At 38.1% G+C, this 16,267-nt stretch overlaps 1 protein-coding gene across 1 annotated transcript in view; it reads right to left on the bottom strand.

The window, feature by feature from the left end:
* Positions 1–16,267, bottom strand: part of LOC126187968 (uncharacterized) — a 239,048-nt gene that overhangs the window by 138,764 nt on the left and 84,017 nt on the right. Inside the window, exon 7 of the mRNA XM_049929354.1 lies at positions 5,083–5,494. Within this exon, the coding sequence (XP_049785311.1) occupies positions 5,083–5,494 (412 nt within the window). The remainder of the gene's footprint in view (positions 1–5,082; positions 5,495–16,267) is intronic.

Consider the following 16,267-nt stretch of genomic DNA (forward strand, 5'->3'; position numbering starts at 1 on the left):
AAATCTGCCTTTACCATCATGTCTCTGCTTTCTCCTATCCCCTTGCTTTTATCATTTCCCTGACACATTCTTTTCTCCCTTGCAGTGACAGAATGTTCACACAGTATTGAAAACACCACCATACAAAGATGCAGTATATTTTTTAGAATTAATTTCAAGTGGAATCTGGTGAAATCCAAAGGTCAAATCTAAGTTACTCATGAATTTTACATAATCAAATTTGTGTAACACCTCGTCCGTGTTCTCAGAATGGTCATTTTCTCTGGTGAGAAACTTATTAAGATGTCTAGAGTCCAAAAAAATTCTCACTCCACCATTTCTCCTACTTTCCACAACCAAAGGACTATTGAGGACTATTGTAAGTGAGGAGGATTACTGGGTTGGTTGCACCAATAAACACACCCATTTAGCAATAGTTCATTTATTAACCTTAACACATACAAGGATCACAAAGAACTGAACTAAACATGGGAGAACAGCCAAAGATAATGCTTAGAGTCCAAAGATGAATGCATATCGATGTTGGTGTTCGTTTCATTGGCGCAACATAAGTATTCCTACTTCTCTCAACTACTCCCCACAGTTACATTTTCTGAATTTCTTTCTCCACATCTTTCCTTTTTGAAAATGGTATACTATACCACTCACTTGACCTCTTAGCAACAAATAATCCTGAGTTAATAATGAGCATCAAAACAGATACAGGGATTAGTGAACACAGGGTTCTTGTAGCGAGATTGAATATTGTAACCCCCAAATCCTCCAAAAATAAATAAAAAATATACCTATTCAAAAAACAGATAAAAATTCACTTGACACCTTCCTGAGGGACATGCCCAGTCCTTCCAAATTAATGATATAACTGTAGACCAGATGTGGCCTGAATTCAGATAAATAGCACCAGCAACAATTGAGAGATACCAAATAAATTAACAAATGATGGAGCTGATCCTCCTTGGTACACAAAATGAGACAGAACACTGTTGCAGAAACAATGAAACAAACATGCCAAATTCAAACAGATGCAAAATCCCCAAGATTGGTGGTCTCCTACAGAAGCTCAAAATTTAGTGTGGACTTCAATGCGAGATGCTTATAACAGTTTCCACAATGAAACTTTGCCTCAAAATCTGGCAGAGAATCCAAAGAGATTCTGGTTTTATGTGAAGTATGGTAGTGGTACAAAACAATCAATGCCTTCTCTGTATGATAGCAATGGAGATACTATTGAAGACAGTGCTGCCAAAGCAGAGTTAGTAAACACAGCCTTCCGAAATGCCTTCACAAAAGAAGGTGAAGTAAATATCCTAGAATTCGAATCAAGAACAGCTGCCAACATGAGTAATGTAGAAGTAAATACCCTCAAAATAGTGAAGCAACTTAAATCACTTAACAAAAGCAAGTCTTCTGGTCCAGACTGTATACCAATTAGGTTCCTTTCAGAGTATGCTGATGCACTAGCTCCATTCTCGACTATCATATACAATCATTCATGCGACGAAAGATCTGTGCCCAAAGACTGGAAAGTTTCACAGGTCACACCAATATTCAAGAAAGGTAGTATGAGTAATCCACTTAATTACAGTCCCATATCATTAACTTTGATATGCAGCAGGATTCAGAAACATATTTTATGTTCAAACATTATGAATTACCTCAAAGAAGACAGTGTATTGACACGCAACCAATATGGGTTTAGAAAACATCATTCTTGTGAAACACAACTAGCTCTTTATTCGCATGAAGTGTTGAGTGCTATTGACAAGGGATTTCAGAACAATTCCATATTTCTGGAGTTCCAGAAGGCTTTTGACACTATACCACACAAGTGGCTCTTAATGAAATTGTGTGCTTATGGAATATTATCTCAGATATGTGACTGGACTTGTGATTTCCTGTCAGAGAGATCACTGTTCATAGTAATTGACAGAAAGTCATTGAGTAAAACAGAAGTGATTCCTGGTCTTCCCCAAGGTAGTGTTATAAGCCCTTTGCTGTTACTTATCTATATAAATGATTTGGGAGACAATCTGAACAGTCATCTTAGGTTGTTTGCAGATGACGCTGTCATTTATCAACTAATAAAGTCACCAGAAGATCAAAACAAATTGAAAAATGATTTAGAAAAGATGTCTGAATGGTTCAAAAATTGTCTGCTGACCCTAAATAATGAAAAGTGTGAGATCATGCAGATGAGTGCTAAAAAGAATCCGTTAAAGTTCGGTTAATGATAAATCAGTCAAATATAAAGGCCATAAATTCGACTAAATACTTAGGAATTATAATTATGAACAGCTTAATTGGAAGGAGCACTTAGAAAATTTGCAGGGAAGGCTAACCAAAGACTGTGTTTTATTGGCAGTACACTTAGAAAATGTAACTGATCTACAAAGGAGACTGCCTACACTATGCTTGCTGTCCTCTTTCAGAATACTGCTGTGCAGTGTGGGATTCTTACCAGATAGGCCTGTTGGAGTACATCAAAAAAGTTCAAAGAAGGGCAGCACGTTTTGTATTATCACGAAATATGGGAGAGGGTGTCACTGAAATGATACAGGATTTGGGCTCGACGTCATTAAAGGGAAGACGTATTTAGTTGTGATGGAATCTTTTCATGAAATTCCCATTGCCAACTTTCTCCTCTGATTGTGAAAATATTTTGTTGGCACTGTCCTACATAGGGAGAAATGATCGTCACGATAAAACAAGGGAAATCAGAGCTCATACGGAAAGATATAGGTGTTCATTCCTTCCGCATGCTATACAAGACTGAAATAATAGAGAATTGTGAAGGTGGTGTTATGAACCCTCTGCCAGGCACTTGAATGTGATTTGCAGAGCATCCATATAGGTGTAGATGCAGATGTAGATCTAACTAGTAAATAAAAACTAAATTAAGAGCAGCTATCTGATTCATGAAGCTGAAAATCTAAAATCAGGTCGTTGTGGTTGGTTTGGACTAAATAAATTTGAAGATTGTTGTTGCAGAATTTTTTTACATACAAATATTTTCCACTGACTTTCTCAAATTTTAGTATATCATACAGTATTTTGATTTTCCATGATGCTGAGTTGCAGATAGGCACAACAAAAACACTGTCACAAATAAAGCTTTTGGCCTGTAATTGCCTTCACCAAAAATAGACAAAGCACACACACACACACACACACACACAAACACAAATGCAACTCTCACACACAACTGCAGTCTCAGGCAACTGCAGCCACACTGCGAGCAGCAGCACCAGTGCATAATGGGAGCAGCAATTTGGTGCGGGTAAGGAGGAGGCTGGGACGGGGAGGGATAGTAGGGTAGGGATGACGAACAGTGCAGTGCTGCTGGGGATCATGGAGGGATGAGGTGGAGAGAGGGTAGGGCAGCTATGTGCAGTTGGAAAGTTAGATAGAGGGCAAGGAGATGGTGATGAGGAGGGAGGGGGGTTGCAGGAAAGGAGAGAAGTAAAGAGATTGGGTGCAAAGGTGGAATGAGGGCTTTGTAGTGCTGGAATGGGAACAGGGAGGCTGGATGGGTGAGGACAAAGGTTAACAAAGTTTGAGGCCAGGAGGGTTACAGGAATGTAGGATATATTGCAGGGAAAGTTTCCACCAGCAAAATTCAGAAAAGCTGGGGTTAGTGGGAAGGATCCATATGGCACCGGTTGTCGAGCATTCATTGAAATGAAGGACGTCATGTTTGGTAGCGTGCTCATTAACGGGGTAGGCCACTTGTTTCTTGGCCACAGTTTGTCAGTGGCCTTTCATGCAGACAGACTGCTTGTTGGTTGTCATGCCCACATAGAATGCAGAACAGTGGTTGCAACTTAGCTTGTAGATCAGATGACTGGTTACATAGTTAGCAGCCCTGTCTTTGATTGGACAGGTGATGTTTGTGACAGGACTGGAGTAGGTGATGGTGGGAGGATGTATGGGACAGGTCTCGTATCTAGGTCTGCTACAGGGGAATGAGCCATGAGATAAGGGGTTGGGAGCAGGGGATGTGTACGGATGGACAAGTATATTGTGTAGGTTTCATGGATGGTGGAATAGCACTGTGGGAGGGGTGGGAAGGATAGTGGACGGGGCATTTCTCATTTCAGGGCACAATGAGAGGTAGTCAAAACCCAGTCGGAGAATGTAGATCAATCCCTCCAGATGTGAGCTGCAGAAATATAAAAAAACAATGAGGTTGGTGAGAAAAAGTTCATAATCTGTGCAAGAAAATGACCCATATTCTGTGCTAGCAGTACAGTCCCACAGTGGGACATTTGTCTACAAGGTAATTAGAAATCAAATAAGCAGTTGGCTTTTGTTTTGATGCAGTTGTGCTGTTTAATGCTTTGAGTGTTTCCATTACTATGGGGTTACACAAGTGTGTGGCATCAAAGTGATTTAATGGAAGTTTATTTTATTATTCTTTAATGATACAGTGATTCAGCCTGTTTAATATAAGCTTATTTTATCATTGTGTAATTAAACTAATATTAAAATATGATTCTACTCATACATGCTTCCATTGTTGACACAAAAATAGCTGTTCTTTACATGTGAACGAAATATGTCACAAGCCCGGTTGTGTTATAAAAAATGGTGTGGTCACTTAGGGTTAATTGCCAGTTTCACTATGTTATTTTGAAAAATTTAATTTACTTATTTCTTTCAAAACATAAAAACCATTTCCAAAAAATTAATATTACACTTTATTTACTAAGCCACTTGTATAAAAAAAGGCTTCCACTCAAAACATTATTTGATGTTTTTGTGAGTTTTGTGGGGGTGTGGTTGTGACAAATTAAAAGTTCACACCCAAATCTGTAGAATTATACAGAACCTACTTATTAATGTGAGCTATAAAAATTATCAATAGAACTGGAACACTAGTAAGTGAAACTTAGCTTGTGAAATGTGTTGCTGTATACTTCCCACAGCTAGAAATTTAATTCCTGTACATCACCAAAAGCAGAAGCTGGTGTTATATTGTGAATTCTTATGTATTGTACCAATAAAAGTGTTACACATAATCAGCACAGAAACCAGTAAATTTCTACTGTTTGCAGAACTGCTCAAAATTAGACGGCTGTATACCTTGTAATTTTATGTTTTGGCCATGGTCGAAGTGACTTGGAGCGATCATTAGGAAAAGCTATTAGAGAGTCTTCAAGTCTACCATTGGTGTATTCAGTAGTTAGTATTACTTTCTGTTTATAGCAACGTTTTGAATGCTTTAAAGGCACCAATAACTCCATGTTAGTATTTCCTTCATCTGAACTGCTTGCGTAGGTGTCATATAATTCTTCACATTCATTTTGAAGTGATTTTTGTAGCAGGGTCTCAACTACAATTTTTGCTTCTTCTTGGGGAAATCTTGATGTTCCTGGTGGAACCTTTTGCCACAGTACAGGTGTTACTAGAGCTGCTCGTGGCTTTTCTATTCCAGAAGAGAATGTAATCCTTTCATTTACAACTCCCATTTCATTTGTTATAATTGGTGTAATCCCTGAAATAAAAAAATGCAAAAACATGTTACCAACATACTGAAAACAATACTTATAACTGCAAGTAATTTTGAAATCATGTCAAAATTATTATATAATTGCTACAGTTTAAAGGAGATAGACTGCATAAGGGAATCAACTGTGGGAACTTGGGTACAGATTGCTGTCGAATATCGAATACACAATCTGTACATCAAGTAACACAATTTTTACTGAAGATGGTTACATGAGACATATGCACATGAACACAGCACAGTGCTGCTTACTGAGTCCAAAAAGTAATTCAAAGTAATTCTTGCTGGTCAGTAATGATGTTGTGGTAGATATCTGCCACACACCCATAAACAATAACAACAATTATTTCACTAGAAACAATAACCATAATTATTTCAAAGATGGGAACCAAATATCAGTAGCCAGAGCCTTAAGTTGTTCATTATGTTCACTGGTAACATTTCTCTTGCCTGATGAAGCTACATCTGTAGAAAAACATGCCTCATGCTCTGTCACCAACTGATCAAAAAGTGTAATAACACTTTGTTTCCTAAACCACGAAAACAAGTTATCAGGCACCTACTGTCAATAAAGAGGAAGAAAGGCAATGTGAGGCATAGATAGAACTGAAGCTGCATGTGGGAGCACTTGAGCAAGATTCAGTATCAAGGATGCTTTAAAATCTGAACTGGATCCATCAGTCAACTGCCTAACTCACACCCAGATATAACTGGAAACATCAGCTCACTAATACATAAAGGGTGTTTCAAAAAGAATATACATATTACAGAATATTATGTTGTGGAAACTATTGATCGCTATGCCACAGCTTGGTTATTTGAGGAACAAATGCATTATCTAGTTTTATTCATTCTTGCTAGATGTCAGTTGTCTTCAGTTTGCTTGGTCACTGTCATGTTGCAAAATGACTACTCCACAACAGAAATCATTTTTTGTTGTCAAGTTTGTGAGGTGTAGCTCTATGATTATAACGCAGAGACTTTCCATATTGAGCTACCAAACTGTGTCTTCAAATGGATGGAACAGTCACAGATGGTACTGACAGTTTGTAGAAAGAGGATGTGTGTGTAAAGGAAAAAGTCCTGCCCAGATTCACGTTTCCAATGAAAATATCACACAAATTCATCCTGCTTTCCAGTGTAAACCTAGAAAATCAACCGGTCATGCCAGTCAGGAGTTAGAACTGCCTGTTTTAAGATATTGGTTGGTTATGAAGCCATACAAGCTATAACTGTCACAGGTTCTATTACATGAAAATAACACAAATGTGTGGCATTTTATGACAAGCTTCAGAATGCTAACTGACAATGGTAACAACTTCATACCACTCATCATCATGTTCAGTGATGAAGTGACTTTGCACCTTAGTCAGTGTTCAAATTTTGGGCCTACCGAATGCAAAGGTGCAAACTGAACATGTACAAGATTCAGCGAAAATCAGGTTGTTTTGTGGAATATCTCGCTCTTGTTTATAGCGCCTTCTTCTTTGATAGAAAAAAGTTTAACCATCAGCAGTATTTTGCTATGTAACAAAACTGCTTGCTTCTGAGACTGAGTGAGGACAACTGTGTTTTTCAATGAGATGGGGCATCTCTCACCAGAGTCACTAAGTGTGTGAATACATGAATGAAACTCTAACAGTCAGCTGGACTGGTCATGAATCAGCCAGCAATTTAGCACTTCTCAGCTGGCCTCCATGTTCACCAGGACTTGAAGCCCTATGATTTCTTCCTGTGGAGTTTCATTAAGGAGGAGCATTTTACATTAGAGACACTCCACATTCAGGAAGACCTTTGGGGTTTTATGAAGATCATTTAAAAGCATTAATTCACAATTATCCCAATCACTGTACTCGAGGATGTGAAAATGTGATTATTCCACCACCATGCAATGGGGAAGGTTTAAAAATTGGTGTATGCATATCACATTACCTAAACTAAAATTACAAAAATCATCTCATGGCCACATGTATATCTCCACTTCCTAATCATCAATTGGCTCATGAACAACACTGATCATTCTATCCTGTATCATTACTGGAGACTAGAAATGGTGTCTTTATGCTAACACAAGGAAAAGAATGGAATGGTTGAGCCCAAACAAAGCAGAAGCTTCCTGTACAAAGAACTGTGTGCATCCTCACAAAATAATGTTATGCATTTGGTGGAACAGCAATGGTGTGGTGTACTATGGATTGCTTCCCCAAGGTGTAACAATCATCACTGACATTTATTGCCAACAACTGAGACTTCTTGCATATGCAGTCCACAACCAACGATCAGGAAGAATGCATGAAGTGATGTTTCTCCATAATAATGTCCACCCTCATTGAGCTAGACTGACAAACACCATACAGGAGTTGGGTTGGGAAGCCTTTCAGTTCCCACCTTATTCCCTGGATCTTGCACACTCAAACTGTCACCATTTCTGCTCTTTACTGAACCACCTTCAAGGAACTTTGTTTCTGTATGAAAATGTGCCAGCCAAGCATAGCTCGACAATCTCTTTACCTAAAAACCACATGATTTCTACAGTAGGAGAATTGAAAATTACCCCAGCACTCGCAGACTGTTCTAAATAGTAAGGAAGAATATATTATTGATGAATAAAGTCTCTGTGAAGTGTATCTGTTGGGTTTATTAAACTTATGGGAAAATGCTATGAATCTACTCACCAACCAAATAGAAAATTTTTGGTCCAAAAACTTTATTTATTTATTTATTCCATGTGATCTGATGGTACACAGTGTGTTGCAGATGTCGGAAAAATCATTTAACATTGTTAACATATATTAATGTAAGCCTTAAGTATCCTAATGTATTATATTGCTCAATATTTTCAATTTAACACAAACAGCAAGATTACTGTTCTAAGTATTCATTTACAGAGTAAAAACAGTGGCACAATAAATATGACTTCACAGCTTTGCTAAATTTTATGTTGTCTTCGATGGACTTAATACTAGTGGGAAGATTGTTGAGCAGTTGAAGGCCCATGTGGAAAACTCCCTTTTTACACAGTTGAGTGTTTGTATGTATAACATGCAGGTTTGCATTTTTCCTGGTGTTGTGTTCATGTATTTCATTATTTTTTACGACTCTGGGGTCAGTTGGCACTATGTGTTTTCTGAAGAATTTTAGAGTCTCAAGAATGTAGAGGCAAGGCAGTGTAAGGATTTCCAACTTTCTGAAGATGGGTTTGCAGGAGTCTCTGGGTTTGCCCCCAGTAATAATCCTCATTGCTCTCTTCTGGATTCTGAATGTGCTCAGAGCAGTTGGAGCATTTCCCCAGAATATTACACCATATTTTAGGTGGGCTTGTATATAAGTGTAGTATGCACTGGTTAATGTTTTCAGGCTAGCACATGTTTTCAGTACACTCAATGCATAACAGCCAGTACAAATCCTGGCATTTACCTTTCCTGTATGTGTATTCCATTTCAGGTTATCTTGAACCCACAGACCTAGGAATTTGAAGACAGTGTCGGTATCTATTGACTGGTTATTTATAGTGACAGATGGCTGAGAGAAATTTGCATTTTGTTGTGTGGAAGTTCATGGAAGGTGTATTTTTGGTGTTGATAGTTAATCTGTTGATTTTTGCCCAGTTGCTGAGTTGATAGGTAGCCAAGTTCACAGCTTTTTGCACAGCCTCTGTATTCTCCCCTTTGAGGAGTACAGTTGTGTCATCAGCAAATATTACTGTTTTGTGTGCATCAACATTCAGGCTCAAGTCATTAATATACAGGAGGAAAAGTAGTGGTCCCAATACTGAGCCCTATGGAACACCTTGCTTTACAGTTTTATTACTTGATAGTATTTTGGTTATTGAGTTGCTTTGTCTATTAGTATATTTCATGCTGACTCTCTGCATCCGATTGGTTAGGAATGTAGCAATCCAGTTGTTTGCAATTCCTCTGATACCGTAGTGTTCTAATTTTTCCAGTAATATTTTGTGGTCAACAGTGTCAAAAGCCTTTGACAGATCCAGAAATATGCCTGTTATGGGTTGTTTTATATCTAACATTTCTAAAAGCATATTTATGGAATCATATACTGCAGTTTCAGTAGATTTGTTGCTTCTGAACCCATGTTCAGCTAAACTTAGTAAATCTTTTTTTTTTTTTTTTTCAATGAAGTCCATCATTTTTTTGGACATTATTTTTTCAAAAACTTTAGAAAAGTGGGATGAGATTGAGATAGGCCTGTAGTTATTCATGTCTTTATTATCACCTTTTTTGAAGACAGGAATTACTTTAGAAAGTTTCAGAGCTTCAGGGAAGATACCTGCCTGGAAAGAACAGTCTCAGAGGTGAGTTAATGGTTCAGCAATTGTGTGTTCACAATTTTTGATTACATCTGCTGGGATACCATCAATTCCAACTGAATATGAATTTTTTAACTCTCTGAGGGCTTTGCTTTTGCATCATCATTTTCAGTGAATTTGGTAATGAAAATTGACTCTGCACATGTGTGATATTTTTGGTTTGCTGGTTGGTAATTTGTGTTAGGACTATTTTGGACCAGTTTTTCAGCTATTACTGTAAATAAATTGTTGAATGAGTTCACCACAACTTCGGGATTAGATATAGATTCATTGTGGAGTTTGATTTCTATGTTCGTGCGTGAAGCTTTCATTTCCCCTCTTTCCCTTTTTATGATATTCCACATTGCTTTTAATTTATTGCTGGATTTGTCAATGTACTCATCATTCTGCATCCTTTTTGCTTGTCTTATCACTCTTCTTAGGATACATGTGTAGTTTTTATAGTATTCTGTTAGTTGGGGGAGTCACTACTTTGTTTACATAATATGTGGAGTATTCCAAAACTAAAATTTATTTAAGATTTAATGTGATGTTTGGGAAAGTGTACCATATAGAGCATGACATAACACTTCACATAATATGTTCTAGACTTTTCTTTACAGTTCTTAAACTGTCATTCCCTGTGTTTCTCACCCTTCTGGATGACATGTAGTTTCTGGTCATACTGTATGTCTTGTACATTAGTCCTGGCAGATCAGATGAGTTTTGTTAGTATTCCCTTAGCTGACCTCATTTCAAGACCTTTTTCAGATATGTTCTGGCAGTCTCTATTTTGAATTCTTTCATTGAAAGAGAAATTCCTTTATTGCAACTCTTGAAAACCAGGTCTGCATTTACAACAGTCACATCTACCACCCTCGTAAAAAAGCACAAGTACTACTCTTTACCACAAACTGCAATTATAAGTTTCTCTAGTAGCCAATTGTGATTGACACCTCCCATGAAATTCTCATATGTGTTCAATGTGTATTGTTTTGGAACACTTAGCTTTCTTTCTGGGATGAATACCAACATAAGACTTTGATGGTAAGGAGCACGATGTGAAAATCAGTTGTTAGATAAACACACTTGTTATCATTCCATTTTGTGACCAAAATGTCCTTCACACTAGCAAATCTCTAACTCAAAATACACCTTCCTTTATTTCTCATTATATTATCTTGTGATACTGGACACTTCCTTGTTCTGTCTTCTCTTACAGTTCAGCTTGCATGGAATCCTAGTTCCTCAGTTGTATGAGCAGGTCATGACTAGTAAAGTTACTGTCAAAAAATACTTTGTAATTGTTTGGCTCATAAATAATTGGCAACACTTTCAAATGTACTTTGGAATCCAGTGGTTGATCATCACTGTCATCCTTCCGGTTCTTCCCACAATATAGTAAAAATCTGTAACAGTAGCCTTCAGTACAACTTAAGGCCCACAGTTATACTCAAAGGGTATGGGCTTGAGTCTGATAAACTGCTGTATGGGGTGATATCCATAGTATCTCACAATCATTTAATCAAATGCTAGATTTTTCTGAATGACTTTTGTACCAGAGCCTCTTCCAATTAGCCTCTGATAGTGGTTTTATTTTGATAGATTTGACACTTTTATCTTGATTGACAATTTTATCTTGATTGACAGTTTTATCGTCATTTGAATGTAATACAGATTTCAGTTCAAGACACCTTTTATGGCTCTTTGAATCTTTCACAACTCGAACATCAAGATCATCATCTTCAAACTAATAATTTCTTTCACTGCACAATTTATGATAGCCAGTAAAATCAAGTATCCAACAAACTCACAAATTTCATCAGGGTACAACTGAAGAATGAATTTTATTTTTACACTCCATGGCTTACCTTTCAGTTTCCTATACAATAATGCTTGCAACTTCTTCTGAAAAGAGTTCTTCAAAAATATGTATGGGAGTGGGGTCATGCAACTTTTCCTTTGATTTATCTGACTGACAAGAAAATTTCAGCCCTAAGCCACGAAATGAAGATTTTGGAACCTGATCACACCATTTTACTTCCTTTAATATGAGGTTTTTTTGGAGCAAATATTAGGAAAACCTTCATTGACTCTCTCTCATTTAAAATTCCTGTAGCACCTGCAATATTGCTTACATAGGCATTACCTAACAAGTCGTCTTCAGTATTTTCTTGAACTGTCTTCTCATCTGCACCTGTAGGTAGAGCTGCTATATCTGCTTCTATTTACTCAGGTAATAGATATTCTACTGCCTCTTCAACAGTTTCAAAAATCTGGCAAACTATGACAAAGAAATCTGAAAAGATGGAAAAACATAACAAAAAGCATGGAAGTGCCCGATAACCTCAAATAGAGACTGCAGGTTTTCATGCACAGGAACAAAAAATCCAATGAAGTGTTTTGCCCTCCACTTGTGCCAAGCGCTACTGCAGTACAATGTTATAAAGCAGCCAGAAAATGTAGGTAGTCTTAGATACAGACACACTAATAAAAATAGAAACAACCAGCAGGCTCAGCAAAAAAACTGTAGAAAAGAGATAACACCAGTACCCATTGTTGGAGAAAACATCACTTTACCGCAATAGAAGTCCACTGCTGGCTTGAAGTAGCATACATTGTAACAATAACAGAAAAAACTTGACTTTTCTCAATCGAGAGTAGGCACTAATGGGTTAAGCTTTTTTAGTTTCTCCCATTTAAATTTATTATTTGGATATTCCTTTTAGCTAGGCTGATTCCTAGAGTAACATTATTTTGGCTATGGAGCAAGTTAATTAAAATTTACAATTAATTAAATTTGGCATTATTGTCTGATATATTAGAAACATGTTGTTGTTGTGGTCTTCAGTCCTGAGACTGGTTTGATGCAGCTCTCCATGCTACTCTATCCTGTGCAAGCTTCTTCATCTCCCAGTACCTACTGCAACCTACATCCTTCTGAATCTGCTTAGTGTATTCATCTCTTGGTCTCCCCCTATGATTTTTACCCTCCACGCTGCCCTCCAATACTGAATTGGTGATCCCTTGATGCCTCAAAAAATGTCCTACCAACCGATCCCTTCTTCTGGTCAAGTTGTGCCACAAACTTCTCTTCTCCCCAATCCTATTCAATACTTCCTCATTAGTTATGTGATCTACCCATCTAATCTTCAGCATTCTTCTGTAGCACCACATTTCAAAAGCTTCTATTCTCTTCTTGTCCAAACTATTTACCGTCCATGTTTCACTTCCATACATGGCTACACTCCATACAAATACTTTCAGAAATGACTTCCTGACGCTTAAATCTATACTCGATGTTGACAAATTTCTCTTCTTCAGAAACGTTTTCCTTGTTATTGCCAGTCTACATTTTATATCCTCTCTACTTCGACCATCATCAGTTATTTTGCTCCCCAAATAGCAAAACTCCTTTACTACTTTAAGTGTCTCATTTCCTAATCTAATTCCCTCAGCATCACCCGACTTAATTCAACTACATTCCATTATCCTCGTTTTGCTTTTGTTGATGTTCATCTTATACCCTCCTTACAAGACACTGTCCATTCCATTCAACTGCTCCCCCAAGTCCTTTGCTGTCTCTGACAGAATTACAATGTCATCAGCGAACCTCAGCATTTTTATTTCTTCTCCATGGATTTTAATACCTACTCCAAATTTTTCTTTTGTTTCCTTTACTGCTTGCTCAATATACAGATTGAATAACATTGGGGAGAGGCTACAAACCTGTCTTACTCCCTTCCCAACCACTGCTTCCCTTTCATGTCCCTCAACTCTTATAACTGCCATCTGGTTTCTGTACAAATTGTAAATAGCCTTTCACTCCCTATATTTTACCCCTGCCACCTTCAGAATTTGAAAGAGATCATTCCAGTCAACATTGTCAAAAGCTTTCTCTAAGTCTACAAATGCTAGAAATGTAGGTATGCCTTTCCTTAATCTTTCTTCTAAGATAAGTCGTAAGGTCAGTATTGCCTCATGTGTTCCAGTATTTCTACGGAATCCAAACTGATCTTCCCCGAGGTCGGCTTCTACTAGTTTTTCCATTCGTCTGTAAAGAATTCGTGTTAGTATTTTGCAGCTGTGGCTTATTAAACTGATTGTTCGGTAATTTTCACATCTGTCAACACCTGCTTTCTTTGGCATTGGAATTATTATATTCTTCTTGAAGTCTGAGGGTATTTCGCCTGTTTCATACATCTTGCTCACCAGATGGTAGAGTTTTGTCAGGACTGGCTCTCCCAAGGCCGTCAGTAGTTCCAATGGAATGTTGTCTACTCCGGGGGCCTTGTTTCGACTCAGGTCTTTCAGTGCTCTGTCAAACTCTTCACGCAGTATCGTATCTCCCATTTCATCTTCATCTACATCCTCTTCCATTTCCATAATATTGTCCTCAAGTGCATCGCCCTTGTATAGACCCTCAATATACGCTTTCCACCTTTCTGCTTTCCCTGCTTTGCTTAGAACTGGGTTTCCATCTGAGCTCTTGATGTTCATACAAGTGGTTCTCTTATCTCCAAAGGTCTGTTTAATTTTCCTGTAGGCAGTATCTATCTTAACCCTAGTGAGATAAGCCTCTACATCCTTACATTTGTCCTCTAGCCATCCTTGCTTAGCCATTTTGCACTTCCTGTCGATCTCATTTTTGAGACGTTTGTATTCCTTTTTGCCTGCTTCATTTACTGCATTTTTATATTTTCTCCTTTCATCAATTAAATTCAATATTTCTTCTGTTACCCAAGGATTTCTACTGGCCCTGGTCTTTTTACCAACTTGCATATGGAGTACATGAAATGATTACATTTACAGGTCAATAGCACTAGCTATTCTGAGCTACCAGGTATAGACCCAACGCTGAAACACCTGTATTAGTAAGTTGTGTAGCCTCCACGGATGGTAATGCAGACGCTCACTCTGACATCCAGTTCACTGCACAGATGGCGAGTTCTGTTGTGTGATACGTTATGCCGTGCCTGCTCTGCTCGACCTGTTCACGTAGGTGTGAACGAGAGGTGTATTTTATCGCACCCTAGACCACAAGGCCTAGGGAGGGGCCAGCATGTGTTGGACGATTGTACTCCACGAAACAGCGGTCACTAGGTCTACGTCGTGGATGCAAGTGACCATTTTGGCTATTTCAGTCATATGTATTACTGTTTCAGTGTCAATTTCCTAATTTGGTATCCCTCAGGTGACAACATCAGACACAAATGGGCAGTTTGATTTTGAACATTTCCATTTGTGCAGTCGTAAACATGTCAGGACTACGAGCTAGCGCCGCATGCTCAAAGCTGCTTTATCCTGCTATGCAGAGTCACGGATGAGCACATTTCGGCTAGTGCTGTCTGGGTTGAGAACTGTTGTTATGAAAGACATAGGATCGTCCCTTACCCAGCTGATGTATGGTGAAGCTTCAAAAATACTGGACAAGTTCTTCTCAGCCTCCTCCCAGTTTATTGGCTGGGGAGTATACCAATTTTTTGCAAATGTTCCAAATGCAGACACAGTCTCCAACCTGTGCAGTACAATACCTGGCCCTTCTTCTATCACAAATATCTCTTTACATGATCACACTTACTCCTCAGTATGCTGGCCCCTTTCAAGTAATTGACAGGAATGACAAAACATTTGTTATCAATGGGACTGGAAGACAGATCATCTTAATCCCACTTACACTGACAACGACCAACCTATCCCACCACATGAGCCAAGGTGAGGATCTGTAGATGAAAACTGGGGTCATTAGGATTTATGCTTACAGGCACCTCCTCCCTTACAGTCACATGTTTTACAGAGGTGATCTGGCAGAGTAGTGATGTGCAGGTTTCAATGAGCTTGCAATGCACCAGCTTGTTTGCAATTGATGAAGATGGTGAACTTCCACGACAATGACCAACGTAAAGGTAACATTTGGCAGATGTGGCGGAGCTACAGCTCTCCAAAATGGGAGGGGGTTGATATGGTGGACATATTGAGTTTTTAATCTGTTCTAGGTTTCATGATGCTGTGAGGTGTGGAAATATATAATGAAGTGTTTGTATTAACAAGCTTATGCACTGAAGGCTGTGATATTGTTATCCCCTAAGAGGTAACTGTCATTCAGTTTCGACAAACAAAATATATTTATATAAATTTAAACTTAAGGGATTTAGTAATAAAATGTAAATAAGAACTTAATACACAGTAAAACATAAAATATATCTAATGCTGTAATCTGGACTATAAATGCAATAAACTGTAGAATACATCATACATCATTATCAATTGAAATATATCAAACACCTGAATAAATAAATAAATTTCCCAGTTGTCTACTTAATTGTGAAAAGCAAAGAAAAAGATACATAGCTTTGTGCTACAATCTTACTTGTAATGATGATGATGACGAGGTCCCATACTCTGAGGAGTGTAGGGAACGATGCTGGAGCCCCGCACCGCTGACTAGGCAAGGT

Source organism: Schistocerca cancellata, chromosome 5 (genome assembly GCF_023864275.1).
Source record: "Schistocerca cancellata isolate TAMUIC-IGC-003103 chromosome 5, iqSchCanc2.1, whole genome shotgun sequence".
Classification (NCBI taxonomy): domain Eukaryota; kingdom Metazoa; phylum Arthropoda; class Insecta; order Orthoptera; family Acrididae; genus Schistocerca; species Schistocerca cancellata.